Raw genomic sequence first — 24,708 nt, forward strand, 5'->3', positions numbered from 1 at the left:
TTCTCCAAATTCAATTCCACAAATATGTAATCCCGGACCGGGATTTATGCTAGGCATTGCTGGCATCACAAGGTATGCCCCTACCCCTGGAACCTCAGCTATTTAAGAAGCCGACTTACATCAATTACTGTGGTCTTGACCATGGTAAGTGTTATTAGGCACAAAAGTGCTCGAAGGAGAGGCAAGTGTGAATGGAAGGGCTCAGAAAGATGCCAGAAAAACAATGAATGACTTGAGAGGAGAGTAGGTCTGGAGTCAGCAGAAGGGCTCTGGGTGAGAACACACTGTTCTGTCTGCCATCAAAGACTCGCTAGGTTCTGCTGGTCCAGTCCTGAATTTCCTGTGCCTGCTTTCCTCCTGAGGCCAGTGAAGGCACAGGCAGAATGAAAATGAAGGCAGGACTGACCACACTGTGCAAAAATTTTGCAAATCCTTAGACAGCCTGGGACAGGGAGTAGGCAAAACTCTGACTGGGAGTCAGAATACCAAGGGTTTGGTCCCAGTTCTGATTTTGCTGGCTTTGTGATCTGGGGCAAACCCAGCACCTTTCTGGACCTGGGCCTCCCCACAGGTAGAACAGCTATCCTAACACCTACCAAGGTCAGCCCTCAGGGTACCTGTGAGGGTTGCAGAGTCTGCAGCGGTAACTGGAGGGGGTGAAGAGGAAAGAAGGTAGGGGAGCAGCAACGGGAGCAGGCTGACCAAGAGAAGAGAGGTGGGATGGCTGGCCGGCAGCCACATGGAGCCTGGGGACAAAGACGATAGTCAGGCTGCACTGAGGAGTGAAGGTCTGTGACATGATTTCCAGCTTGAAAACTGCTCATAACTTTGTGAGACCGACATTACCTGTCTGAGAAATGAAAGTAAGCATGCACCTTGACCTAAAGGTTGTCTGGCTAGGTTGTACTAATCACCCAGCATGCCACGGAAATTCATGTGGCACACATCAGACACACAGTGGCATCAGCAAAGCCAGCAAGGCCACGCCCTGGCCTTGAGGTCTCCCTCCGGGGCAGGGTCCTCTTCAGTTCCCAGTCCAGCGAGTGGGGCTGAGCACACATCTCTGGACTCAGCCCTTGGGTTCTGAAAAGGACATGGCCCTGGTCAAATCTTTGGAAAAGAACAGAGAAGACACGGGTTTGGAACAGGTTAGGAGTGAGTTTGAGGGCAGGCTTATGACCCTCCTTAGATGCAGAATCATATTTTATAAATCAGAAAAACTACCATTTGGGGCTAATTCCCCCAAATCAGAGTCAACCATAAGTAATTAATAAAAGTTTTATTAAATCATTTAGACTTGAAAGAAGTCACAATAGTTAACACACTTAAGTGTGTTCTATATACCACCAACCCAAACGGATTGAGTTCAGAATTTTTATAAATAAAAAATAAACATATTTACAGTGAAAATAAAAACAAGTTAGATGATTAAACTGTTATCTATAATCAGTTTTGGAAAACAACCTGCCTATAGAATTACATATAAGACACTTAAGATTTTATTCGGTTTAAAGTCCATAAGTAAAGAAGTTAACTGTAAAATGTGATCCATTTCTTACTACAGCCTTTTTTCATCCCCAAACCAGAACTTTTGACCAATTTACATAAAAGCTTCATTCCCTTTTTTGGAGGTAAAGCACAAGCTCTTACACCCTCCCTGGACCATCTGAGAAACAGCTATGATGCTACCGAGGCCACTACAGAACTAGCTATGGACGTAAACCATTGTGCAGTTTGTGCTACTTGTCCTCCCAAATAGTGCAGATTTCTGATTTACCCACTGAGACAAAAACGGAGTCAGCTTTTTGGAAATCAGTTTAAAAATTAGCAGTATCTCTAGAAAGCGTATTTCTAGAACAATGTAGCTACAGTATGTAGGGATTTTCATGATTCTGTGCTATAAAAATATCTCTCTATTAGTTTTAGGGATTGCTTGACCTCGCCAGGCAACAGGTGAGGGCTACAGAGCGTGGCCAGCCAGTTTCAAGAGACCCACCAAGAAAAAGGACCACACGTGATTTAGTGATGGTTCTCTCCTCGAGGACAGCAAAAATCAAGAGTTGGCTCAAATTAGGTTGTGCCCCAAAATTCAGTTTAAATTTGACTTAGAAAAAGTAGTCCAAAATAAAACTGAGCAAAGAACAAAGTTCTCAAGTCTACAATTTTGGAAAGTCACATTCCTAAGCAGAGACTATTCTGTGTCATCTGTTAGGGCACAGCCACAACCTAAGGCGAACTGTTTGGCAAAGGGCTACGGGAGTCGCTGGAGTGTCTTGACGGTTTTGTTCCTGATGAACTCACGGAGCGGGACCTCTGCCTGAGCACAGTTTTTCCTGGAAGCTCCAAGTCCTCAAATACAGTGTTTTCAATGATGTGTGCAGCTTCAGGCCGCTCCATGGGGGATGGAGAGAGCATCTCTTGAACCATCATATACTGAAATATAAAAATTGTTTTGTGATAAATGGGTCAGATTTAGAACACTAAAAACAGTCCCCTAGTTCAAGAGTCAGCAAAGTTTTTCTGTAAACATATTAAGTTTGCAAGCCAGCTTCTGCTGCAACTACTCAGCTCTGCCACTGCAATACAAAAGCAGCCACAGACAGATTGCAAACAAATGGGCAAGGCTGGACCCCAAAACTTTATTACAAAAACTAAAGGCCCAGTGCACAAAATTCGTGCGTAGGTAGGGTCCCTAGCGGCTGCCAGCTGTCAGCCAGGGCCTGCCTTCATTCCGCGCCGCCCCCTGGTGGTCAGCGCACATCATAGCAAGCAATCGAACTCCCGGTCAGTCGAACTCCTGGGGGGACACTTTGCATATTAGGCTTTTATATATTTACTAGAGGCCCGGTGCATGAAATTTTGTGTACAGGGGAGGGGCGGGTCCCTCAGCCCAGCCTGCACCCTCTCCAATCCGGGATTCCTCTCGCAATCCGGAACCACTGGCTCCTAACCACTCACCTGGCTGCCTGCCTGCCTGATGCCCCTAACTGCTTTCCCCTCCTGGCCTGATCCTCCTAATTGCTCTCCCCTGCCGGGCTAGTCCCCATTGTTCTCTCCTCCTGGCCTGATCACCCTAACTGCCTAACTGCTCTCCCCTTCTGGCCTGATCCTCCTAATTGCTCTCCCCTGCCAGGCTGATCCCCACTGCTCTCCCCTCCTGGCCTGATCCCCCTAACTGCCTATCTGCTCTCCCTTCCTCTCCACACCCTTCGGACCCCTGGCGCAGGCGTGCTGAGAGTTCTCCACCGCAGCCCCACCCCCATCCTGATTGGTCATTACATGACAGCATCCTGGGCAACTTGCATATTCCTCTATTATTAGTATAGATACAGGCAGCAGGCTGGACTTGGCCAACTCCTGCTCCAAATAAATATGGGCCACTGTAGGTAATTGCTTGTTATAAGATGTAATAAAGAGTCCTAAATCATATTCTTGAAACACAAACATAATCTGACTTTAGAAACAAATTCACTTACAATTGCACATGAATGTACAATCATCTCAATAAAAATTTCAATTCAAATTTAACTACACTAGAGATCAACACTTGACACCTTTAAGAATTTTTTGAACCCCTTTAATGTAACATATTCTCATTTAATTGAGTCATTAAATCTGCAAAATATATAATGAAATGATTTTTAATAAAAATATATTTCATTTAGGTTAGTGTACCAGTATCTATTATTATAAAATTCATTTTAATGCAATCCTTTATTATACTTATAATACTGAAAGATAAATTTAAACTTCAATCGATGATTAAGTCTAACTTACTTCAACTTAATTATTTAAGAAAATTCAAGAGTAATCAATGTGTAAATTTTAAAGGGTATGTGGACAAAACATTTTATGAAATAAAAATAAACAAAAGCTGAAAAAACAAACTGCCAAGGGTTCATCACACATAACTTTCACCATACAAGACTAGCTTATGTCCCACCCCCTCTCCTGACATTCTACTGTGGCACTCTGAGCCATCTGACTCCAACACACAATCAGTAGGACCTAATGCCCCCCACCCCAAAGAAGCCAGTTTTTAAGATAGCTCCCAAATTCACAAAGATAAAGCCAGTAATGGCATGGTAACAATAACAACTGTCCTGCGAGGTCCACCTGGAGGTGAGCCCTGTAGAAGGGAAAGGTGGCTACAATCCACAGACAGAACGCCAGCAGCTTGGGAGCACGGCCCACGGCCCTGAGGAGCTCCAGTCTTGTTTTAATAAGACGGTGCTCTGGCTCAGGTTCCTGTCCTCCCTACACCTGTAGCTTCATCAGTAAAATGGGGCAACTGATGAACTGACCGCTAAGGACCCTGTAAGTTCTAAATATGATTCTAAAGAAAATAAAAGATGAGAATTATACAAACCTCACGAGGATATTTCTGAGTAAACAGTGGTGGAAATCTGAGATTTCTTACATCAGTTAAGACCTAAAAAGAAAGAAAAGTAAGAGAAAAGGTGTTACTTATCTTTAAATCAATTTTGATATATAGATCTATTTAAACATGAAGTATTTTTGATATTTTAGAGCAGTGGTTCCAAGGTTGAGAACCACTGCTTTAGAGGATTGACCAAGGAGAGAGGGTGAATGTTAACAGGTGGAGAACTCATCAGTAGCTTTTCCTGATGGTAACCTACACATCGGTATTACCTGGGCCCACGTGCACACACCATCCAATCACCAAAACCACAGAATCACTCAGGTGTAATTATACTTGAACTATGCACATGATGCCAACACCTGGCCTGTGGCTGAGCACAGGCTGACGAGTACCAAAGTAACTCAGCTCTCAGGAATTCAGTGTCCTTCAGTGGGTAACCTTTCTTATCAGCTCCTAACATCTCTGCACTTGGTTTTTAAAAAAAGCATATTCTTTTCCTTTTTATTTTTTTGAGTGATGGAAACCAAACAATTATGCTAAATACTGAGTATAAAACTAAGCTTTTTAAAATTCTCTGGGAAGTTTTCAGATAAATTATTACTCTTCATGTTCCAGTTTCCTTGTTTACAAAACAAAGACAATACGGTCCGCACTATACAACTGTGAGAATTAAATGAGGTTAAATCAGTACCTGATACTTTATTTTTTGCTTTTTCATCTTAACTTTTTTTAAAAAAATTTGTTTTGTTTCATTTTTTAAAAAATAATATTTTATTGTTGAAAGTATTACATATGTCCCCTTTAGACAAAACCAGTTTTTATAAATGAAATAAAGCAAATAAGTCTTTATATTTCTTAAGAAATAAGCTGAAAAAGGGGTGCGTGGAGGTAGGAGAGGGAAAAAGGGGGGGATAAATGGTGGTGCAAGAAGACATAAATTGGGGTGAACACACAATACAATATACAGATGATGTATTGTAGAATTGTACATGTGAAACCTGTAAAATTTTATTAAACAATGTCACTGCAATAAATTCAATAAAAATAAAAAAATTAAAATTAAAAAAAGAGAGAGAGAAAGAAAGAAGCTGGAGTGTACTTAAAAAAAAGAAAAGTGGAACTAGGTTGTCATTTGTTACTTCCCACTAAAGAAAACAGGAACTTAACCAGACGAGCTGGTGCTGCAGGCCCACGGAAAAGGGTTCCCGTGCTAACAGGTGGATCACACCAAACTGAGTGCAGGTAAATGCTGGAGTCTGAACTCACTGAATCAACTTTTAATTATATAATATTTTAAAACAAAGTTTTTTATTTAAAACTTAGAATTGAAAAAAGACCACTATCTAATTCCAGAACTGAAACATACGTGTTGGCAAGGATGTTAAAGAACCAGAACTCTCCCACGCCTGTGAGGGAATGTAAACTGGCACTTGCTTCTGAATGTAAACCACTTCCCACACAGCTTATCAACCCTACCTAGGTCAGCACCCACGACAGATGAAAACAGTCTACAAAAGACTTGTTCACAAATATTCACAGCATCTTTATTCATAGATGTTCTCAATAGGTAAATAGATACATGAACTATGGTATACATACAATGGAATTTCACTAATAAAAATGAATGAACTACTGATACACTGAGTAACATGCATGAGTCTCAAAAACTTGTTGGTGAGTCAAAAAAGGGAGACACAAAAGAGTATGTTTTGAAAGATTCCATTTTTATGAAGTTTTAGAAAAAAACAGGAAGTAGATGAGCAGCTGCCTGGGATGGTGGTAGGGACTGATTGGGAAAGAGCAAAGGAAACCCGGGGTAATAGAAATGGACCATGTTTTGAATGTAGTAGTGGTTCCATGGGAATATAAACTTGTCAAAACTCATCAAACTGTACACTTAAAGTGGTTATACTTTACTGTGTGTAAATTGTGCTTCAATAAAATTTATTTAAAAAGGACCTTGTTCAAATCATAAAATGGTCTGTTTCATATGCACTTAGAGAACTCTGGAGAGATTCTGGCTCAACACGGCATATTTCCTACCACAGGTTCAGTAAACATTTGCACTAAAACGAGTGTAACAGAATGTAAAATGTATCCTAAGTCTATAAGGATGAGTGCACTGGGAGAAAAGTCAAATGTGTGGAAGAGAGAAAGTGGATGGAAGCATAGCAACTACCTCAGTAGAAGAGGGGAAGGTAAGCCAGGCTGCCTACAGGGGTAACGCCAATAAACAGGGAGTGGATGGCCTGAAAGTATGTACACAGAGTGACACATCTCATGTAAACATATGAGGCTTATTCTCTGGAGAAACTGAACCAAGAAAGGCCAGACTTGGAGTACTCAGCAGAAAGGAGGCATGCGTTGTGGTGGGCACAGAACAGCAGGATGAGGTGCAGAGCTGCACACATCCCCATCACCCACACTTCCTCCTCAGGAGAACGAGAGACACTTCTCCGGAGAAAATGGTTCTAGAAAGCCTACAGACACTGAATTGGGGAGTTCTCTACTATATCAAAGATAAGAACTGAATTGTAGCCCTTACAGCGAAGTCCTTCCAGTCTCCACTTGAGAGCCCTAGTCTTAAATATGAATGAACAGGTGAGGATTATCAACATGATAAAAAAAATCATTAATAACCAGAGTTAGTGATTTTAGCAAGGAGGGAAGCGTGACTATGAGGGGAGCAGGAGGGAGTTTCTGTGATGGAACAGTTCTGTGTCTACATTGCAGTGGCAGTTACACAAATCTAACCCTGAGGTAAAATAACATGGATCTACACACACACATTGTACCCAGGTGAAATTCCTGGTTTTGATATTGTGCTACAATTTATGTGAGATGTAACCATTAGGAGAAATTGGGTGAGGAGCACATTCAATCTCTCTGTATTATCTTTGCAACTTCCTGTGGCTCTCTATTAATTAAAAAAAAATTAAAAACCCAGAAGAAAGAGACAATACAGGGTGAAGAAAACTTAAAACACATACATACACACACAACTGAGGTGTATGATAAGATACAAAATCCAGGTAAAAAGAGTAAAGTGCTATTAAAAAGGAACAATCTTGAACAATAAAAACTGGAATGGTCAAAATAAAAAATTAGAAAAGTTGAAATAACAAGTTAAGAAATTCTTTTTTTAAAAATGTATTTTGCCCTAACTGGTTTGGCTCAGTGGATAGAGCTTCGACCTGAGGACTGAAAGGTCCCGGGTTCAATTCCAGTCAATGGCATGTGCCTTGGTTGCAGGCACATCCCCAGTAGGAGGTGTGCAGGAGGCGGCTGATTGATGTTTCTCTCTCATCGATGTTTCTAACTCTATCCCTCTCCCTTCCTCTCTGTAAAAAATCAATAAAATATATATTTTTTAAAAATGTATTTTAACTGATTTCAGAGAGTAAGGGAGAGACAGAAATAGAAACATCAATGATGAGAAAGAATTCCTAACACTGATTCTCTGACTGGGAATCGAACCAGGGACCATTCAACCGCTGAGACACATCGGCCGGGCAAGTTAAGGAACTCTTGCAAAGAACAATATTAAAAAACAGAAAGATGAAAATAGAAGAAAAAAATAATAGGTATTTAAGATAATGTCAGGCATTTCAGGAAAAGGAAACAGAAAAATTGAAGAACTTATTTTTAAAAAAATTTATTAGAACTGAAGGATTTATATCTTAACTGGAAGGACCTATCAAGTATCAAGCACAGTAAGTGAGGGGGAGAAAAAAAGGTCAGTGAGGACTAAATTTCATAACAGCACTGATAAAGGTAAAGCCCTAAAAGCTTCCAGAAAGAAAAATAAAACAGGTCAAACATCCCATATAAACAATTCAGGTATCAGCTTCTGGAGAGCAGCGCTGTGAAGCTACATGAGCCAGTCAATGCCCTCAAGGTTCTGAAGGGAAATTATTTCCAATCTAGAATTGGAACCTGGCCAATTTATCAATTATGTGTGAAGATGAAAAAAATACATTTTCACATACTTGGTGACTCTAAAAATGTATCTCTCATATATTCCTTCTGAGGCATTTATTGCAGAGTGTGCTCTAGCAAAATAAGGGAGTAAGGCAAGAAAAAGGGAAAAAACTTGGAATCCAGGAAACAAGGGGTCCAGGCTAGGAGGTTAGGAAAGTATGTCCTTGGCTGAAGACTTATAGAAGGTCTAGGGGCGATCAGAACAGAGTGAAGGACAAAGGCTTTGAGGAGAAGACTACAGGAAAAAATATCTATCTATCATCTATCTATCTATCTATCTATCTATCTATCTATCTATCTATCTATCTATCTATCTATCTATCTGCCTTCCTGCCTACTCACCCACTTTCCCGAGTGATAGATAGGTAAATAAATAAGCTATATTGAAGTAGAGAAAATACTGTTTGATATTTGACAGATTTTGAACATTTGTTAAAAATTGCAACCAAGGTTCATAGGAAACTAAGTAATTGAGAAAAGGCAATTCTGGAAAAAAGAATTGCATCAGAAAGAAAAAGAGTATATATGATCTAGCCAGAATAATATTTGCATGGCCAAGAGAAACACTGACTTCATTTAACCAAAATGTTTTTACACAGTTACATGTTTTTTATTTACATTTTAAACTGAAATAAAACTCACCTTTTAAATTATTTAAAAGTATATAACTCAGTGCTTTTTATTCTATTCACATGTACAACCATCACCCCTAATTCCAGAACATTTCCTTTCCATACCCCCAAAAGAAACCCATACCCATTAACCAGTCACTCTCTACTCCTTCTACCCCCAACCCCTGGGAACAATTAATCTACTCTGTCTTTATAGATTCTGTATATTTCATATAAATGTCAAAAAATTCATACAATATTGATCTTTTGTGTCTGGCTTCTTTCAGTTAGCACAATGTTTTCAAGGTTCATTTGTGTTATAGCATAGATGAGTACTTTATTCCTTTTTTGGCTGAATAATATTCCATTGTATGGGCATACCACTTTTCACATTTTGTTTTGCCATTCATTAGCTGGCTGGGTTGTTTCTACTTTCTGGCTATTATAAAAATGCTACTATGAACATCTTTGTACACATTTTTTGTGTGAATATGTTTTCATTTCTCTTGGGTGTATACCTAGGAGTGAAACTTCTGAGTCATATGTAACTCTATGTTTACTATTTGAGTAACTATCAAACTGTTTTCCACAGCAGCAGTACAATTTTAAATTCCCATCAGCAATGTATGAAGGCTCTAATTTATCCACATCCTTGCCAACACTTGTTATATTTTTTATTATTATTATATCCATCCAATATGGAATGGATTAGTACTTCATTGTGGCTTTGAAATGTATGCCCCTAATACGTAATAATGTGCTTATTGGACATTTGTAAACCTTCTTTGGAGAAATGTCTAAGTCCTCTGCTCATTTTTAAATTGAATTGTCTTTTTGTTGTTGAATTGTAATAGTTTTTTATATATTCTGGAGACTAGAACCTTATCAGATATATGATTCACAAACATCTTCCATTTTGTAAACTATTTTTACATTCTTAGTGGGGTCCTTTGACGCCATATGATTCCTGATCCTTTACATAGGTTGGGCCTGTTTAATATCCCTTTCTGGAGGCTTTTAGGATGTTCTGAAATTGACTCATTCTGGCAGGTCCTAATGGTTAGAAGATATGAGTCCTTTGGCTATCGGTGAGACCTACATCCTCTTCTACCATGGCCAGGAATCAATAAGTAAGGTCTAAAACTGATGAAGAAATGGTGATAACAGCTTAAGGGACAGCAGCTACAAAAGCTGAGGGTGACCATTTAATGATGGGGAAGACCGGAACAGGGGTACTTGTAAACACTTTCAGTACTGTCTTCCTTAAAAGCCATGGCCGTGGTTTGAAAGGGAAAAAAAACGAGTGTGCTTAGTTTGCCAGCTTTTAAGTGTATGAGTTAAGTGGCAATTTGTCCTCCGGAATAGTCCCCTGTGACCACCCACTGCCGCCACCACTGCCTCCCACCACTCTCACCCCATGGTTCCCCTCACTCTGCACTTAGTCACTCAGTACTAGATACTATTAAGTTAGGATCAATTTTAGTAACAACAAGGAACTAAAAATTCAACTAAATAATTTTTTAAGATTGAGCTTTAAATGGAAGCAAACTGTCTAAAAATCCTCCCTTATAGTTCACATTATCTACTTTACTTATAGTTAACCAATCTGCTGGCATTAAGAATAAATTACTCCCCCTCCCCACCTCCCACCCCCCAAAAAAGGGTAACTTATTCCCCATTTAAATTCTTTTGTAAATTTAAGACTATTTTATTTTTCCACCATTTTTGAGGCGGGAGAACTTACCCTGACTCTCTCCATCTGAGTGCCGAAGGGGTACAACAACTCAAACAGAATGAGGCCTAAAGAAAAGATGTCCACTTTATGAGAGTAGTTGTTTCCATGAATCTGAAAAATCCCACATAAACAAGAAATGTTAGAAAAATATTAACAGAGATAATACAATCGATAATATGATATTGGTGAATCCCCAAGTTGACTTAGTCACTTCTTGGTTTAAATGTACTTGTAGGTACAAAAATGTTAGCAAAGAGTTAATCTCACAAGCCTCTTTTCTTCAACTCACTACAGCAGAGTAATTAACCTAGTCAGCATCACAGAAGGGAAGCCAGGACAACTCAAGATATGCATCAGTAAAACAGGCCTGGCAGGACCCTGGAGCCTCTGGATGCTGGAAAGGTTTGTGGGAGCAGTAAAAGCTACTCCACTACCCTGAGGTGAGGTTTTTCAAAGTGAACACTATCTAAAGCAGATCTCTTATTCCTAACCATCTTAGTCCTCACCCATTTTTATGAGAAAATCTTCATTACTCCAAACCACTAATCAACTATGGTTAGCCTTCATTAGGGCACTTAATTATGGGCCACTCTGCATTCCTAGTTGTATGTTTCATGTGCATATTTCCTATTCACAACTAGAGATGAAGTCCTGCAGGGAAGGGACCTGCCTCTTTTGTATTCCCACCACCCAGAACTGGGTTAAGTACAGAGAAGGCCCTCAATAAATACTTATTTGTTAAAATGAAGTCATGAATTACAACTGAAGCACTCTTAAACTAAGCCTCATTCAAATTAAGGTGACCTTGCTCGGACTGAGTTGAGCTCTTTTATTTGTGAAATTTACTTTGGGCCCCTAACTTGATATTTGGCAAACTAAAGAAGGTGTCACTCTGGGACCCACATCAGCATTTCCTTATGGGGAGTCACAGGGAGCAGCCTGGATGATAAACCCTCACAGACCCCTCTCTCAACAGCACTTGCTGCCTGTCTCCCTGGGCACTCTCACAGGCCGCCTGCCTCTGTGCTTACAGAACACAGAGCGTCAGATGGGAAGTCTCCAAGTCCACACCACCTGCATCACCTTCCGCTCGCCCCTTACCTCTTATCCCTGGGGTTCAACAACAGAGCTTACAGAGTACAGAGAAAAAGACATCATCATACAATATTTGTTGAATATAAACTAACACACCTTCATGAAAAGCAACTGGCAATAAGTGTTTACTCCCACTTGATGGCCATAATTAATTCCACCAACCTTAGGAAAGATGGAAATGTAGACAGAGATCTGTGCACAGGACAGTTATCTAAGAGAGGTCCGTGCACAAGGGGTCTTATCTGAGTAATATTCCCAAAAGCAAAAGTTGCAAGTAACTAAAATGTTCAAAACAAATATTGAATAAATTGCTTAACATAGAGAATACCATGTGGCCAAAAGGTTTTCCAAGAACACTCAATAATGTGGGAAATGCTCACATTTTAATATTATATTCAAATATTTGCAGATCAGAATCCCAATTTTTTTTTTCTAAAATTAGATAAAAATGTTTTAAGACACTAGTGGCCCAGTGCATGAAATTCCTGCAGGGGGGTGGGGGTGGGGAGTGTCCCTCAGCCCGGCCTGCACCCTCTCCAATCTGGGACCCCTCAAGGGATGTCCGACTGCCGGTTTAGGTCCCACAGGGATCGGGCCTAAACCGGCAGTCCGACACCCCTCTCGCAATCCAGGACAGCTGGCCCCTAATCACTCACCTGCCTGCCTGCCTGATTGCCCCTAACCACTCTGCCTGCTGATCGTCCCCAACTATCCCCTCTTCTGGTCTGATCACCGCTAACTACCCACCCCCTGCTGGCCTGATCGCCCCCAACTGCTCCACCCTGCCGGCCTGATGACCCCCAAATGCCGCCCCCCTGCTGACCTGATTGCCAACTGCCCCAACCCCCTGCCAGCCTGCTGCTCACCCCCAACTGCCCTCCCCTGTAGGCCTGCTCTCTCCTAACCCCCTCTGCCTTGGCCCTGCCACCATGGCTTTGTCTGGAAGGACATCTGGAAGGTCTCCTGGTCTAATTAGCATATTACCCTTTTATTAGTATAGATATGTACACACATACATCTTGTGTATTACAAAAAAGGAAATGACGAATGTTTCAGAATGTTCATTAGTAATTTTTAGTTTTTCTTTATACCTTCCTGTATTTCCCATATTCCCTACACAGAGGATAGATTAACAGGCAATGAGGGAAAGCCTAGTGTGGCTCAGTGACTGAGCATTGGTCCCTGAGTCAGGAGGTCACCGTTCGATTCCCAGTCCAGGGCACAAAGCTGGATGGTGGGCTCAATCCCCAGGAGGGGGGTGTGCAGAGGAGGCAGCCAATTGACGATTCTTTCTTCTACCTCTCTCTCCCTGTCTTGTTCTCTCTCTGAAATCAATAAAAAACATATTTAAAAAAAACATATGAAGGGGAAAATGCATTAAATACATTTAAAAAACAAATACGGCTCATAAATACACACAAAGTGACCTTTACAGAACGTCTAAAAATTAAGAAATTAAGTGCAGTTCTGAAGGGGAGCAGAATAAAAGACATTCTTTCAGAGTTTAACTAATTGTTTGACACCGAATACTACTACAACATGACCTGCGTTTCCTGCTAATTACAACAAGAACAAAGTAACTGTGGTCTTTGCTCAGTAGAAAGAACCTAGAAAAATAAGAAAATTAAGAACTTTGATAAAAAATATTTTAAAACAATGTACAGCCTCAGAGGCTTGGGTAAGACAATGCATACAAAGTATTTTGAGAGACTTTTCAAAGCAATCCTATGGAATAAAAGCCTAGTATGGAAACTGTCCCCTCAGGTGGTTGTTCGACTGAGAGACCAGGAGTTCGACCACTCGCTATGATGTGCGCTGACCACCAGGGGGGCGACAGTCAGCGATGTGCTGTGCCCTCTTGCCTGCTACCTGGGAGTGACGGGGATGGAGGTGTGGTGAGAATGCGGGCTGTCTGCCGAGCTCGCTCTCACTCCCCCTGCTACCCTCCCCCGGGATGCCAGGGCTCATGCACCGGGGAAGCCCATGCGCTCAGGTGCCAGGCGCCCATGAGGAGCCCGCCCTGCACCTGCACAGCCTCTTCTGGGTGAGCTGAGCCGCAGCCGTCGGTCAGGTTCCCTGTGGGTTTGCACAGGAGCTGGTCTATGAGGCCAGCTGGGAGAGAGCACGCTGACTGCCCGGCTTCCATGCGGCACCGCTGGGCGGCCCAGAGGCCCACGCTGTACCCCGGCCTGCAGCGTCCAGACGTGCTCACCACATCTCCACGTGGAGACTTGGGCACCGTGACTCAGGCAGAGGGGGGCGCGCAGGGGCATGGGTGCCCAGATGCTGCCCAGGGCCCAGAGGTCAGCTGGGACTTGCCCTTCTGTGTCAGACACTCGCATTTCAATCGTTGTACAGGCCTAGGGACCGACCGTACCCGTGCATGAATTTCATGCACTGGACCTCTAGTATTTTATAAAGTGACAGCTTCTATACTTAAAAATACTGAAGAATAGCCCTGGCTGCCGTGGTTCAGTGGTTAGAGCACTGGCCCGAGCACTGAAGGGTTGTGGGTTTGATTTATGGTCAAAGGCATGCACCTGGGTTTCATGTTCGAGCCCCGATCCCAGTTGGGGTGCAGACAGTGGCAACCAATCGATGTGTCCCTCTCACATTGGTGTTTCTCTCACTCTCCCTCCCACCTTTCCACTCTCTATAGAAATCAATAGAAAAAATATCCTTGGATGAGGATTAACAACAACAACAAAAAGAATACTGAAGAATAGTAAGAGGTTTATTAAGAGAATTAAGACGTCCATTTTCAACTCCCTGATTTTAACTACCATACACTGCCATGACAAAATGTCTACAGCTACCCTTGATTTTCTAGTACCTTCTATAATAATAAATATGGAATAAATATGGTATCACTTTCTTCCTTTCTTTGATGGCAACGTTACTTCCAACAAACACACACTTACACATATGTATACACATATCACACACACACACACACACACACACACACACACACACACACGTCAGCCACAGCCAAAATACATACAGTCAGTCCAGCAGTGTCAAAGAGGGATGGCCATGACTACTTATGTGGTGTTTTTTTTCACTGACATTCACATTCACTCATCCACCAAACATTTATGTGGAATTCTAGGCACTATTTTAGGTGTTGGGGATAAAGAAAAAGAAGAGATAAGTTAGGTCCCTTCTCTGATAGATTATTATTTTAGAGGGGAAGAAAAACACTTACTTTGACAGTTAAGAATGCTATGAAAAGAATAAACAGTGGCCCTAGCTGGTTTGGCTCCGTGGATAGAGCATCTACTGATGGGTCCCAGGTTCAATTCTGGTCAAGGGCACATGCCTGGGTTGAAGGCTCGATCCCCAGTGTGGGGTGTGCAGGAGGCAGCCGATCAGTGATTCTCTCTCATCATTGATGCTTTTGTCTCTCTCTCCCTCTCCCTTCCTCTCTAAAATCAATAAAATATATCCTATCTAATAAAAGAGAAACATGGTAATTAGCGTACATCCACTACCCTTCCCATTGGCTAATCAGCGAGATATGCTAATCAGCAAGATGTAGCCTCCGCTCACCTGCTCCACCATCCCGCCACGGCCAATGCCCGCCATGTTCCGAACTCTGCTGCCTGCTGCCAATGCCTGCCATGTTCCATGCGCGCCCCCTGGTAGTCAGCACACGTCATAGTGACGGGTTGTTTGGTTGTTCTGTTGTTCCGCTCTTCGGTCTATTTGTATATTAGGGTTTTATATAGAGAGATAGATAGGAAAGGAGTAAAGGGGGAGGCCAGCCATTATAGGCATGCCAGTAAAGCTGGGATGCCCACAGGAAGCTATTTGTCTGTCAGTCACACCTGGGAACAGGTCATTGGCCAAAATGGGCATGGCCACTGCAAGAGCATGAGATTTGGGATATTTAATCCTCAAAAGGAGTTTGCTCTCTTGCTCTCTTGTGCTATTGGTATGTTGTGCTTAACTCCTGGTTTGTGGGGCTCTCTCCCCTGAATTCTAAGCCCAACTCCTGCTCCCCTGAATTCGTCTATAAGGCCCATGGCCATGTGACTGCCCCCCCCCACCTCCACTCCCACACACACACACGCTCAATGGACTAATGGACTAGCCTGATGCTGAACCGGGCCTGGCTGCAACATGGAACAGAAACTCTGGACACTGGCTTTGCTTCTAGTTCTACTGAAACCCCAGGTACAGTTCTTTTAAATTGGATAAAGGGAAATGGGACTTTAGAAACACAGAAAAATACTAGTAATTCCACATAAACAAAAAGTACTCATCCTCCCGTGTGAGTCTCAGAAGTCTTTTTCTTGAGATATCATAAGAACCCCACCCTCAGCACCCAGTGGGGAAGATGGTACCCCAATAAAAGAAGTATATCTTATTTTAATTCATTTATTAATAAACTAGTGGCCCGGTGCACAAAATCCATGCACGGGGCGGGCGGCCTCTCAACCCAGCCTGTACCCTTTCCATTCTGGGACCCCTCAAGGGATGTCCAACTGCTGCGATCAGGCCTAAACTGGCAGTCGGACTGGCAGTTGGACATCCCTCTTGTAATCCGTGACAGCTGGCTCCTAACTGCTCACCTATCTGCCTGCCTGGTCACCCCTAACTGTCCTCCCCTGTCAGCCTGGTCGCCCCTAACTTCCCTCCCTGCAGACCTGGTCGCCCCTCACTGCCCTCCCCAGCTGGCCTGGTCGCTCCTAACTGCCCTCCCCTGCCAACCTGGTCGCTCCTAACTACTCTCCCCTGCCAGTCTGCTCGCCCCTAACCGCCTCTGCCTTGGCCCCCGCCACCATGGCTTTTTCCGGAAGGATGTCCGGAAGATGTCTGGGCTAATTAGCATATTAGTATAGATAAGTATTTGTTATATTATTCTCTACTTTTCAATATGTATTTAAAATACTCCAGAATATTTTAAGCGAATAAAAAATGGTCAAGTTGCAGAAAAATAAAAGTTTTGAAATACAACCTGGTAGGCTTGAAAGCAACAACATTTGCGTAAAAGGGCATAAGTTGCAGTCGGCAACAAAACTTGTTAGGATTGCTTGGTTAATATTCTTTTGTTGGAAAGGTGTGGTTTGGGCAAAGGAGAAAAGGAAACCAGCCCAATAAAAGGGAATGTCTGATTGGGCCATTGCCGCAGCAGAGAGGCGCAGGTGCGGCAAAGGTTCAGGCTGTCCCACAGGCAAGGATGTCTGTGAGTATGAGACACCAAAGGACACCTGTCACACCTGAAACACAATTTGCTAACACTCACAATTGCAGAGCTCAGGAAGAATCACTGTTTTTAAAACTATTATTTCCCTGACATATAAAATATACATACATATAAATATACATGCATTCTTCCCTTGCCCTTCACTTAATATTTGGCTATGGCCTTCTTTTCATGTCAACGAATTGGATGTACAGACATAATTTTTAATGGCTACAGTGTTATCCCTGACTAATTGACATTACTATGGTTTACTTCACTAACCCTATATGGTGGGGCAGGTTGTTTCCGGTTTCCCCTGGCATCAACAACTACAGGAAACCTAACTGCTTATTTGACTGTTTACTTAGGACACATTCAGACATGGAACTCCTGGCCCAAAGCTAATTCACTTGAATTTTGATCCACATTTCCAAACTGACTTTCTAGAAAGTGCTTCTGTTTGTTTATTCCATTGGTTTTAAATCAGATTACACTCCCACAAATGGGGTAAGAGAAAACTGTTCAACGCGCCTTAGGCATATCGCAAACTCTTGCTGAACTTGAGCGACCCCTTCCCGGCATAGCTGTCAGCGTGCTTTTCAGAGCACTTCTGAAGGAAGGAAAGGATTCGGCGTCCCTACGGCTCTCCCGCAGGGACAGAGCTGGAAAGTTTCCCAAGGAGGTGGAAGCTTAGCGGGGACCCTCCCAGCTGGGGAAGGGGCACGCCCCGGAAGCCCCCTGCGCTCCAGAGCTGGGGCAGGGCACATGGGGCGGGCGGGGCAGCTCGGCCATGTTCCCTCTGGCTGCGTCCCCACCAGCCCTGAGTGATAAGAGCCCCCGGTGCCCTTCCCTGTCCCCTTCCCTGGGAGGGCGGGGACAGTGGATGGTGGGGAGACCACGTTGTGCTCCCAGTTCTAACTCCCGAATCCCGCACTCTGTGTTACTGAGAACCGTTAGGCAGGGACAGGGACCAGAAAGATCCAGGCTGGAGGGTAAAGTCCAGGGAGGCGTGGGTGGCACGGCCGAGGGCCCTGTGTGGGTGCAGGCGTGTGTGTCTGTCGCTCGGGTCCACGCTCATGCATACACCCACACCCACACCCCCATGCATACACCCACACACCCGCACTCCAGCTCTCCACCCTCAGCCACCAGGAACCTCCGCGGAGCCTGCTGTGAGCTCGGATGCATCCAGTCCCAGCACCAAGCAAGTCTGAGAAAGTTTCCGGGCGTGTGGGACCCAGACTGACGCCCACCTCCAGCCTCCTCCCACCTCCTACCGCGTGCCCGCGCAGGCAGGGACAGGGAGTTCTGGGCCCCGGGTTTGAAGGCTGGCCACGCCTTCAATCGCAGCAGACCCAGTATTCCACCGCACCCTGGCCCGGGGCCCAGAGATCCCAGGGCCCAGTCATTTGGTCATCCCTCACTGACCCCCCCCCACCACCACCCCCACAGGCCTAGTCGCCCCAGGCAGCCTCCTGTTTGGTCCTCTGTTCGGTCGTGACGGACCCTGGCTCTTTATATATTGGGATGTTCAGATACCAACTATAAATAAAGCCTAGTATATTTTTCATTTAGCTTCCCTGCATGGGTAAAAGATCCATTCAAAGGGCAAAATGAGCCCTGACTAGTGTGTCTCAGTTGGTTGGAGCACCATCCCGGGCACCGAAGGTTCATGGGTTCAATTCCCAGTCAGGGCACATACCTCAGTTGTGAGTTTGATCCTCAGTCAGGGCAGGTGTGGGAGGAAACTGATCAATGTTTCTCTCTCACATCAATGCTTCTCTCTCTCTCTCTCTCTCTCTCTCCCCCTTTCACTTCCTCTCTCTCTAAATCCTCAGTTGAGGATTTTTTAAAAAGTGCAAAATGAATGAAGGATATTAAATTGACAGAAGTAAAAAAGTTCAATAATATAGTTTTAGATTCCATAGGGCAAATGACTTTTAAGAAACTATCACTTATTGAATTCTGATGTACTATCTAACAGGAATAACCACAATTCCCTGAAAATGCTATTAAAACATCCCTCCCTTTCCAACTACATATCTGTATGAGGTCAGATTTTCTTCCTTCACTTCACACAAAATAACATATTGCAACAAATTGAATGCAAGGCAGATAGGAGAATCTAGCTCTTTTAAGTCAGATATTAAAGAGATCTGTTAAAATGTAAACAAATGCCACTCTTCTCAACAATGCTTTTTTGTTTTGGGAAATATCATAAAAATATTTTTGGGATAAGATAGGTTTAATATTATTAAATTAATAAATTTTATACATTTTTCAGTTTTAATCTCTAATATGGCAAATACTGATAAATAAAATCCCATTAAGAAAAACTCTTGGGTTTTCGATCATATTTACACGTATAAACAGGTACTGATGCTACCATCATTAGCTAGTTATTAATAGGAAGAGAGCAAGCGAAGTCAGACATTGGTAAGCATGGTCAACTGGGAAGCATGAGCCTGTTTGCTTCAATAGGAAGCTACAGCTTCACACCCCAAGGAATTGTAGCATTGTCCTTCCAAGGAGATTAACATCCCTCCCTTCTCTCCTCCGGTACTGGATTGTATATGGAGGGGGAACAGAGGGAGATAAGCACATGTGCAATGAAGGCAAAAAGGTGCAGGGGGAGATGCTTGTTCCTAGATGCCTGTCAATCTAACCTGGGAAAAGGATCATTGGACCCATCAGAAGCCTGGAAATCTTAGAAAGTTGAAAAAGTTCCTGGTTAAAATCCCAAGAGAACAAAGTGCACCATCCTGTTCTCGCTCTCACTCGCTCTCTCTCTCTCTCACCCACATTCACCCCATTGTTTCCATCTCTCCCGTCAGAGAGCACGCAACTATGCGTTTCTAGTGGCCACCTGAGGCCTGCTGCAGATTGCTTGGGCTCCAAAGGACTATGAAGCAGAAACTCTGGGCACTGGCTTTTGTGTTGGCCCTGCTGAAGACATGGTGGGATGTTGGGGGCCAGATGTAAGCTGGCAAGGTCCTTGCACCTGAAGGGGCTAGCAAGGCTGGGACCCTTACCCACACAGTTTTCCCAGACTTGTTTGGATGGCGATTATCAGTAGAATGAGAGCAACCTTTGTAGAATGAGAACAGCCTTTCATGGCTTACCAAGAAGTTTGTAACTATTTACTGAGATATGCTGTACTGAGAACTTGTCCTTCTGCTATGTCTCTCCCTTAGAGATTAAGAGGAACAAAGAATACATTCCTCTTGACAGACCTCCTATTCAGTGTCTTATGTATAAATAGGATTGTGTGGCTAATAAACTTGCTTCAGTTCCTCGAGAGCTGTTGTCCTCCTGATCCCGCTTTCCTGTCTTTCTTTTCTCAATTCCCACCTCCCTGCCTCAGCCCGGCTCAACCTGTCAGGCTGGCCCTGACAGTGGGACTTTTACCATGGCAAGATGGAGGCAGGTGGGACATGGGGAAGCCAGGAGGGGAACTCTTTTGATTTTGCATCAGAATAAAAAACCATCCTGCCACACCACAATCTCCCCTGCATGGGTCCTTAAAATGCTTTTCTCGAAATCCCTGTTTCCCACCCACAACACTGAGACCACAAAATTTGAGAATGGCTGATTTAAGCATAAATAAGCTTGTGAATATCATTATCTTGGTGCTGACTGGGCATGCTATTCTGAAGCCCCTCAGGACAGTCTGCTCCCACCACTCTTCCAGGCTCTGTCCTGTCCTGTTCTGTGGGAGACTCAGCATCCACAGACAAGATATTCCAGCCTTTATCTCCTGCCACAGGACATTCTGGCAGTTGCCTGTGAATTACTATAGAGGACAGCTCAGTACAGTACCTCTGGCTCTAATTCATTTGAAAACAGTTCCTACACCATTTACACAAGGTGAACTGGAGTTAAGTATGGGAGGGGTTCAAAGTCTCTATAAATTTCTGGTTGCTGTTAGGTTATGGTTTAAAGGGTGAGCATGTTTTATGCATTGTGTTTGTTTTTAATCCATCCCCAATGCAAGTTGTAGAAACTGTCCCCTAGCTGTACTGCGTGTGGAACTCTACTACCAGTTTTCATACTTTACAGATTTCATTTTATTGGGTATTTTAAGTAGAACATAGATGGAGATTCATAGGACATATCTAGCTTGCTGTCATACTAGCTAAAAATCTGTTTTTAATTAAGAAGAAAAACAAAAACACTCACCTGTTCTGGGCTCATATACAGTTTGGTCCCCACTTGTCCCGTGTGCCGGGCATATGCTGGCATTGGGGTCAGAACCATCGGCTCGTCCTCATCCTGGTCCATTGCTGTCACTAATCCAAAGTCTCCAACCTTGACCACATCGTCCATTGTAAAGAATATGTTGGAAGGCTGGAAAAAAATAAAACAGACAAAAGCACAATGGATGTATACAGAAAAGGAAAGTGAAGGGAATTTATTAAAATGACAACAGAAAATAAATACAAGAAACTAGATATTCTCAGGTATGTTTCCCTTGAAAATGAGTTGATATGAAAATACCACTGATCCTCTGATGCTGGACAAGTGCTGTGAGTAAAGAAAAGCTAGCATAGGGAATTAGATAGGAAACCAAGATGGCGGCATAGGTAAACACCGGAGTTTGCTGCCTCGAACAACCACTTCAAAAATACAACTAAAAGACGGAATGGACATCATCCAGAACCACAGGGAGGCTGGCTGAGTGGAAGTTCCTCAACTAGGAGGAAAAAGAAAAGCATACCAAGACTCAGAGGATATTCAGTGCTGAAGTAAAATACTAAGGTGCGGAGTGCATGCGGAGCGGGCTGGCGGCTGAGGGTGTGGTTGTCGTTTTCAATAGGGAGGGAGTCTCAGGCTCTGACCTCCAGTTCCGGGCGAGTCTCTAGGGACCCAGACTCAAACGGGAGAAGCGGGACTGTCTGGCATCGCTCAGAACCCTAGGGCAGCCTTCTCTCCGTGGGGCTTGCAGCGATTACTGGGACACTGAGAAGCAGAGCCTCTGAGGGCAAGACGGAGAGCAGCCATAATTGCTAACCCCGCCCTGTTGATCCTGTGGGACTCGCCCCGCCCAAGCCCTGCAGGGAGACTTTTGCTGGATAGCCTCAGGCAAAGGCTAGATTAGCACCTCCCTAGATATCCAGGAGCCAGGAAGCCCAGAGGTCAGAGTGGGACCATCCAGTTTGCAGCTCCATGGAACCATAAAAGACACACTCAGGGGGCAGACTCAGTGAGCACCAAAGCCTCATCGAAGCAAGTCTAGCCTCAGAGGGGTATCTCCAGAACAGAAGTTCTCCCACTGCAGACACAGCTGATTCTCACAGCCAACTGGCCTGGAGGTCAATTCCTCACAGTGATAACTACAACAATCAAGGCTTAATTACAACAAGGCTGTGCACAAAGCCCACAAGGGGTGCACCAAGAGTGTCTACCTCAGGTAATTGGGACACAGCACCGAAAGGCACTCTATTGACACAGCGAAGCATAAAAAATGCCGAGAGAAAGAAATAAGACACAAACGACAGAATTGGAGGAAAGCAAATTGTTGGATATAGAGTTCAAAACCACACTTTTAAGGTCTTTAAAGAACTGTCTGTCTAGAAGCCACCGATAAATTTAACAAGGCCCTCGAAAAGACTGGTGAGACTGCCGATAAATGTAGTGAGATCCTCAAGAAGACTGGTGAAACCCTCGATGTTGTGATAAAGAACCAACTAGAAATTAAGCATACACTGACTGAAATAAAGAATATTATACAGACTCCCAACAGCAGACCAGAGGGTCGCAAGAATCAAGTCAAAGATTTGAAATATGAAGAAGCAAAAAACACCCAACCGGAAAAGCAAAATGAAAAAATAATCCAAAAATATGAAGATAGTGTAAGGAGCCTCTGGGACAGCTTCAAGCGTACCAACATCCAAATTATAGGGGTGTCAGAAGAAGAGAGAGAGCAAGATATTGAAAACCTATTTGAAGAAATAATGACAGAAAACTTCCCCTACCTGGTGAAAGAAATAGACTTACAAGTCCAGGAAGCGCAGAGAACTCCAAACAAAAGGAATCCAAAGAGGACCACACCAAGACACATCATAATTAAAATGCCAAGAGCAAAAGACAAAGAGAGAATCCTAAAAGCAGCAAGAGAAAGAAAATCAGTTACCTACAAAGGAGTACCCATACGACTATCAGCTGATTTCTCAACAGAAACTTTGTAGGCCAGAAGGGAGTGGCAAGAAATATTCAAAGTGATGAATACCAAGAACCTACAACCAAGACTACTTTATCCAGCAAAGCTATCATTCAGAAGTGAAGGCCAGATAAAGAGCTTCACAGATAAGGAAAAGCTAAAGGAGTTCATCACCACCAAACCAGTATTATATGAAATGCTGGAAGGTATCCTTTAAGAAGAGGAAGAAGGAAAAGGTAAAGATACAAATTATGAACAACAAATACGCATCTATCAACAAGTGAATCTAAAAATCAAGTGAATAAATAATCTGATGAACAGAATGAACTGGTGATTGTAATAGAATCAGGGACATAGCAAGGGAATGGACTGACTATTCTTGGGGGGGGGGGAAGGGTGTGGGGGTGAGGGAAGAGACTGGACAATAATCGTGCACCTATGGATGAGGACAGTGGGTGGGGAGTGAGGGCGGAGGGTGGGGTGGGAACTGGGTGGAGGGGAGTTATGGTGGGAAAAAAGAGTAACTAATGTAATAATCTGAACAATAAAGATTTAATTAAAACAAAAAAGAAAAGCTAGCATAGGGATCAGCATTTACATTTAGCCATTTAGCACATGAATGAGCAAACACCATCTACTTAAACACTTAGAGACTCACATTACCTAGGGCCCAAGGTATTTAATGCTCAGTCTTATTATTCTATATATTCTCCCCCAGGCAAGCTTCTCTACATTTATAACTGAAGTGATGACTACAATAATAGTAACAATACTATCAAATGCATATATAGCACTTAAAATATGTCAGGAGCCAGTCTAAGCTGGTTACTACTATTAACTCATGCAATACTCACAGCCCTATTAGTTCTATTAGTCTTTCATTTTACAGACGTGCAAACTGAGGCCCAGAGAAGTTAGGTAAACTGCCCAATATTATCCAGGTAGTAAGTGGTGGAGCAGGGATTCAAACTCAGGCAGTCTGGTTCCATGAGAAGAGGATGTCTGCTTCAATACCACAGGTCCAGCATTTAGTATAGCATGTGCCTTATGGTAGCTAATCACTACTGTTTGATAAATGAATAAAACAGACTGATTTTGGGTTTATGTCCAAGAGGGAAAAGGCAGGCTATCACAGAGAATAAGAGCTCTTAATTGCAACCAATGCTGCCTCTTCTAATATCCACATGCTCTCATGTATTCCAAGGCTGCTGGTCTGAGTTATAAACTCTCACATGCAACTGCTGAAGAGAGAGAGCTAACCAAGTTTCTCATGGTCCTTAAACTCAAGTCCGCTAATGAACTCTATCATCTTCCTTCAGAGCCTACTCTCACCCCTGCTAACAGGATCACCATTTAGAGCCTTAAAATGAGGGAAAGATAGCCACTTAGCTCAGGAAATTGTATTTTCTCAGGCTTCAAATCCTGCCAGACAAGTAATACTTTATTCCCAAACTCTAAAATGCTATTAGACAGTTGTGACTTTGAAGCAATGATGTTATTGCACATAACCAAAATCTATGGTAATAACCTCCTGCTCGCCCACAAATGACC

The 24,708-nt window shown here is 43.2% G+C and overlaps 1 protein-coding gene across 8 annotated transcripts in view; it reads right to left on the reverse strand.

The window, feature by feature from the left end:
- Positions 1 to 1,264: 1,264 nt before the first annotated feature.
- Positions 1,265 to 24,708, reverse strand: part of EIF2AK3 (eukaryotic translation initiation factor 2 alpha kinase 3) — a 121,520-nt gene continuing 98,076 nt past the window's right edge. For 7 of the 8 annotated variants that reach the window (XM_059688383.1, XM_059688380.1, XM_059688382.1 and 4 more), the window contains 4 exons: positions 21,177 to 21,344; positions 10,721 to 10,822; positions 4,370 to 4,432; positions 1,265 to 2,433 (listed from right to left, as the gene is read on the reverse strand). In XM_059688383.1, coding sequence (XP_059544366.1) covers positions 2,227 to 2,433; positions 4,370 to 4,432; positions 10,721 to 10,822; positions 21,177 to 21,344 — 540 coding nt within the window. In that variant the 3' untranslated portion in view covers positions 1,265 to 2,226. The remainder of the gene's footprint in view (positions 2,434 to 4,369; positions 4,433 to 10,720; positions 10,823 to 21,176; positions 21,345 to 24,708) is intronic. The other variant, XM_059688377.1, reaches the window with a different exon arrangement.

The sequence above is a fragment of the Myotis daubentonii genome, chromosome 3 (assembly GCF_963259705.1).
Source record: "Myotis daubentonii chromosome 3, mMyoDau2.1, whole genome shotgun sequence".
In the NCBI taxonomy this organism is placed as follows: domain Eukaryota; kingdom Metazoa; phylum Chordata; class Mammalia; order Chiroptera; family Vespertilionidae; genus Myotis; species Myotis daubentonii.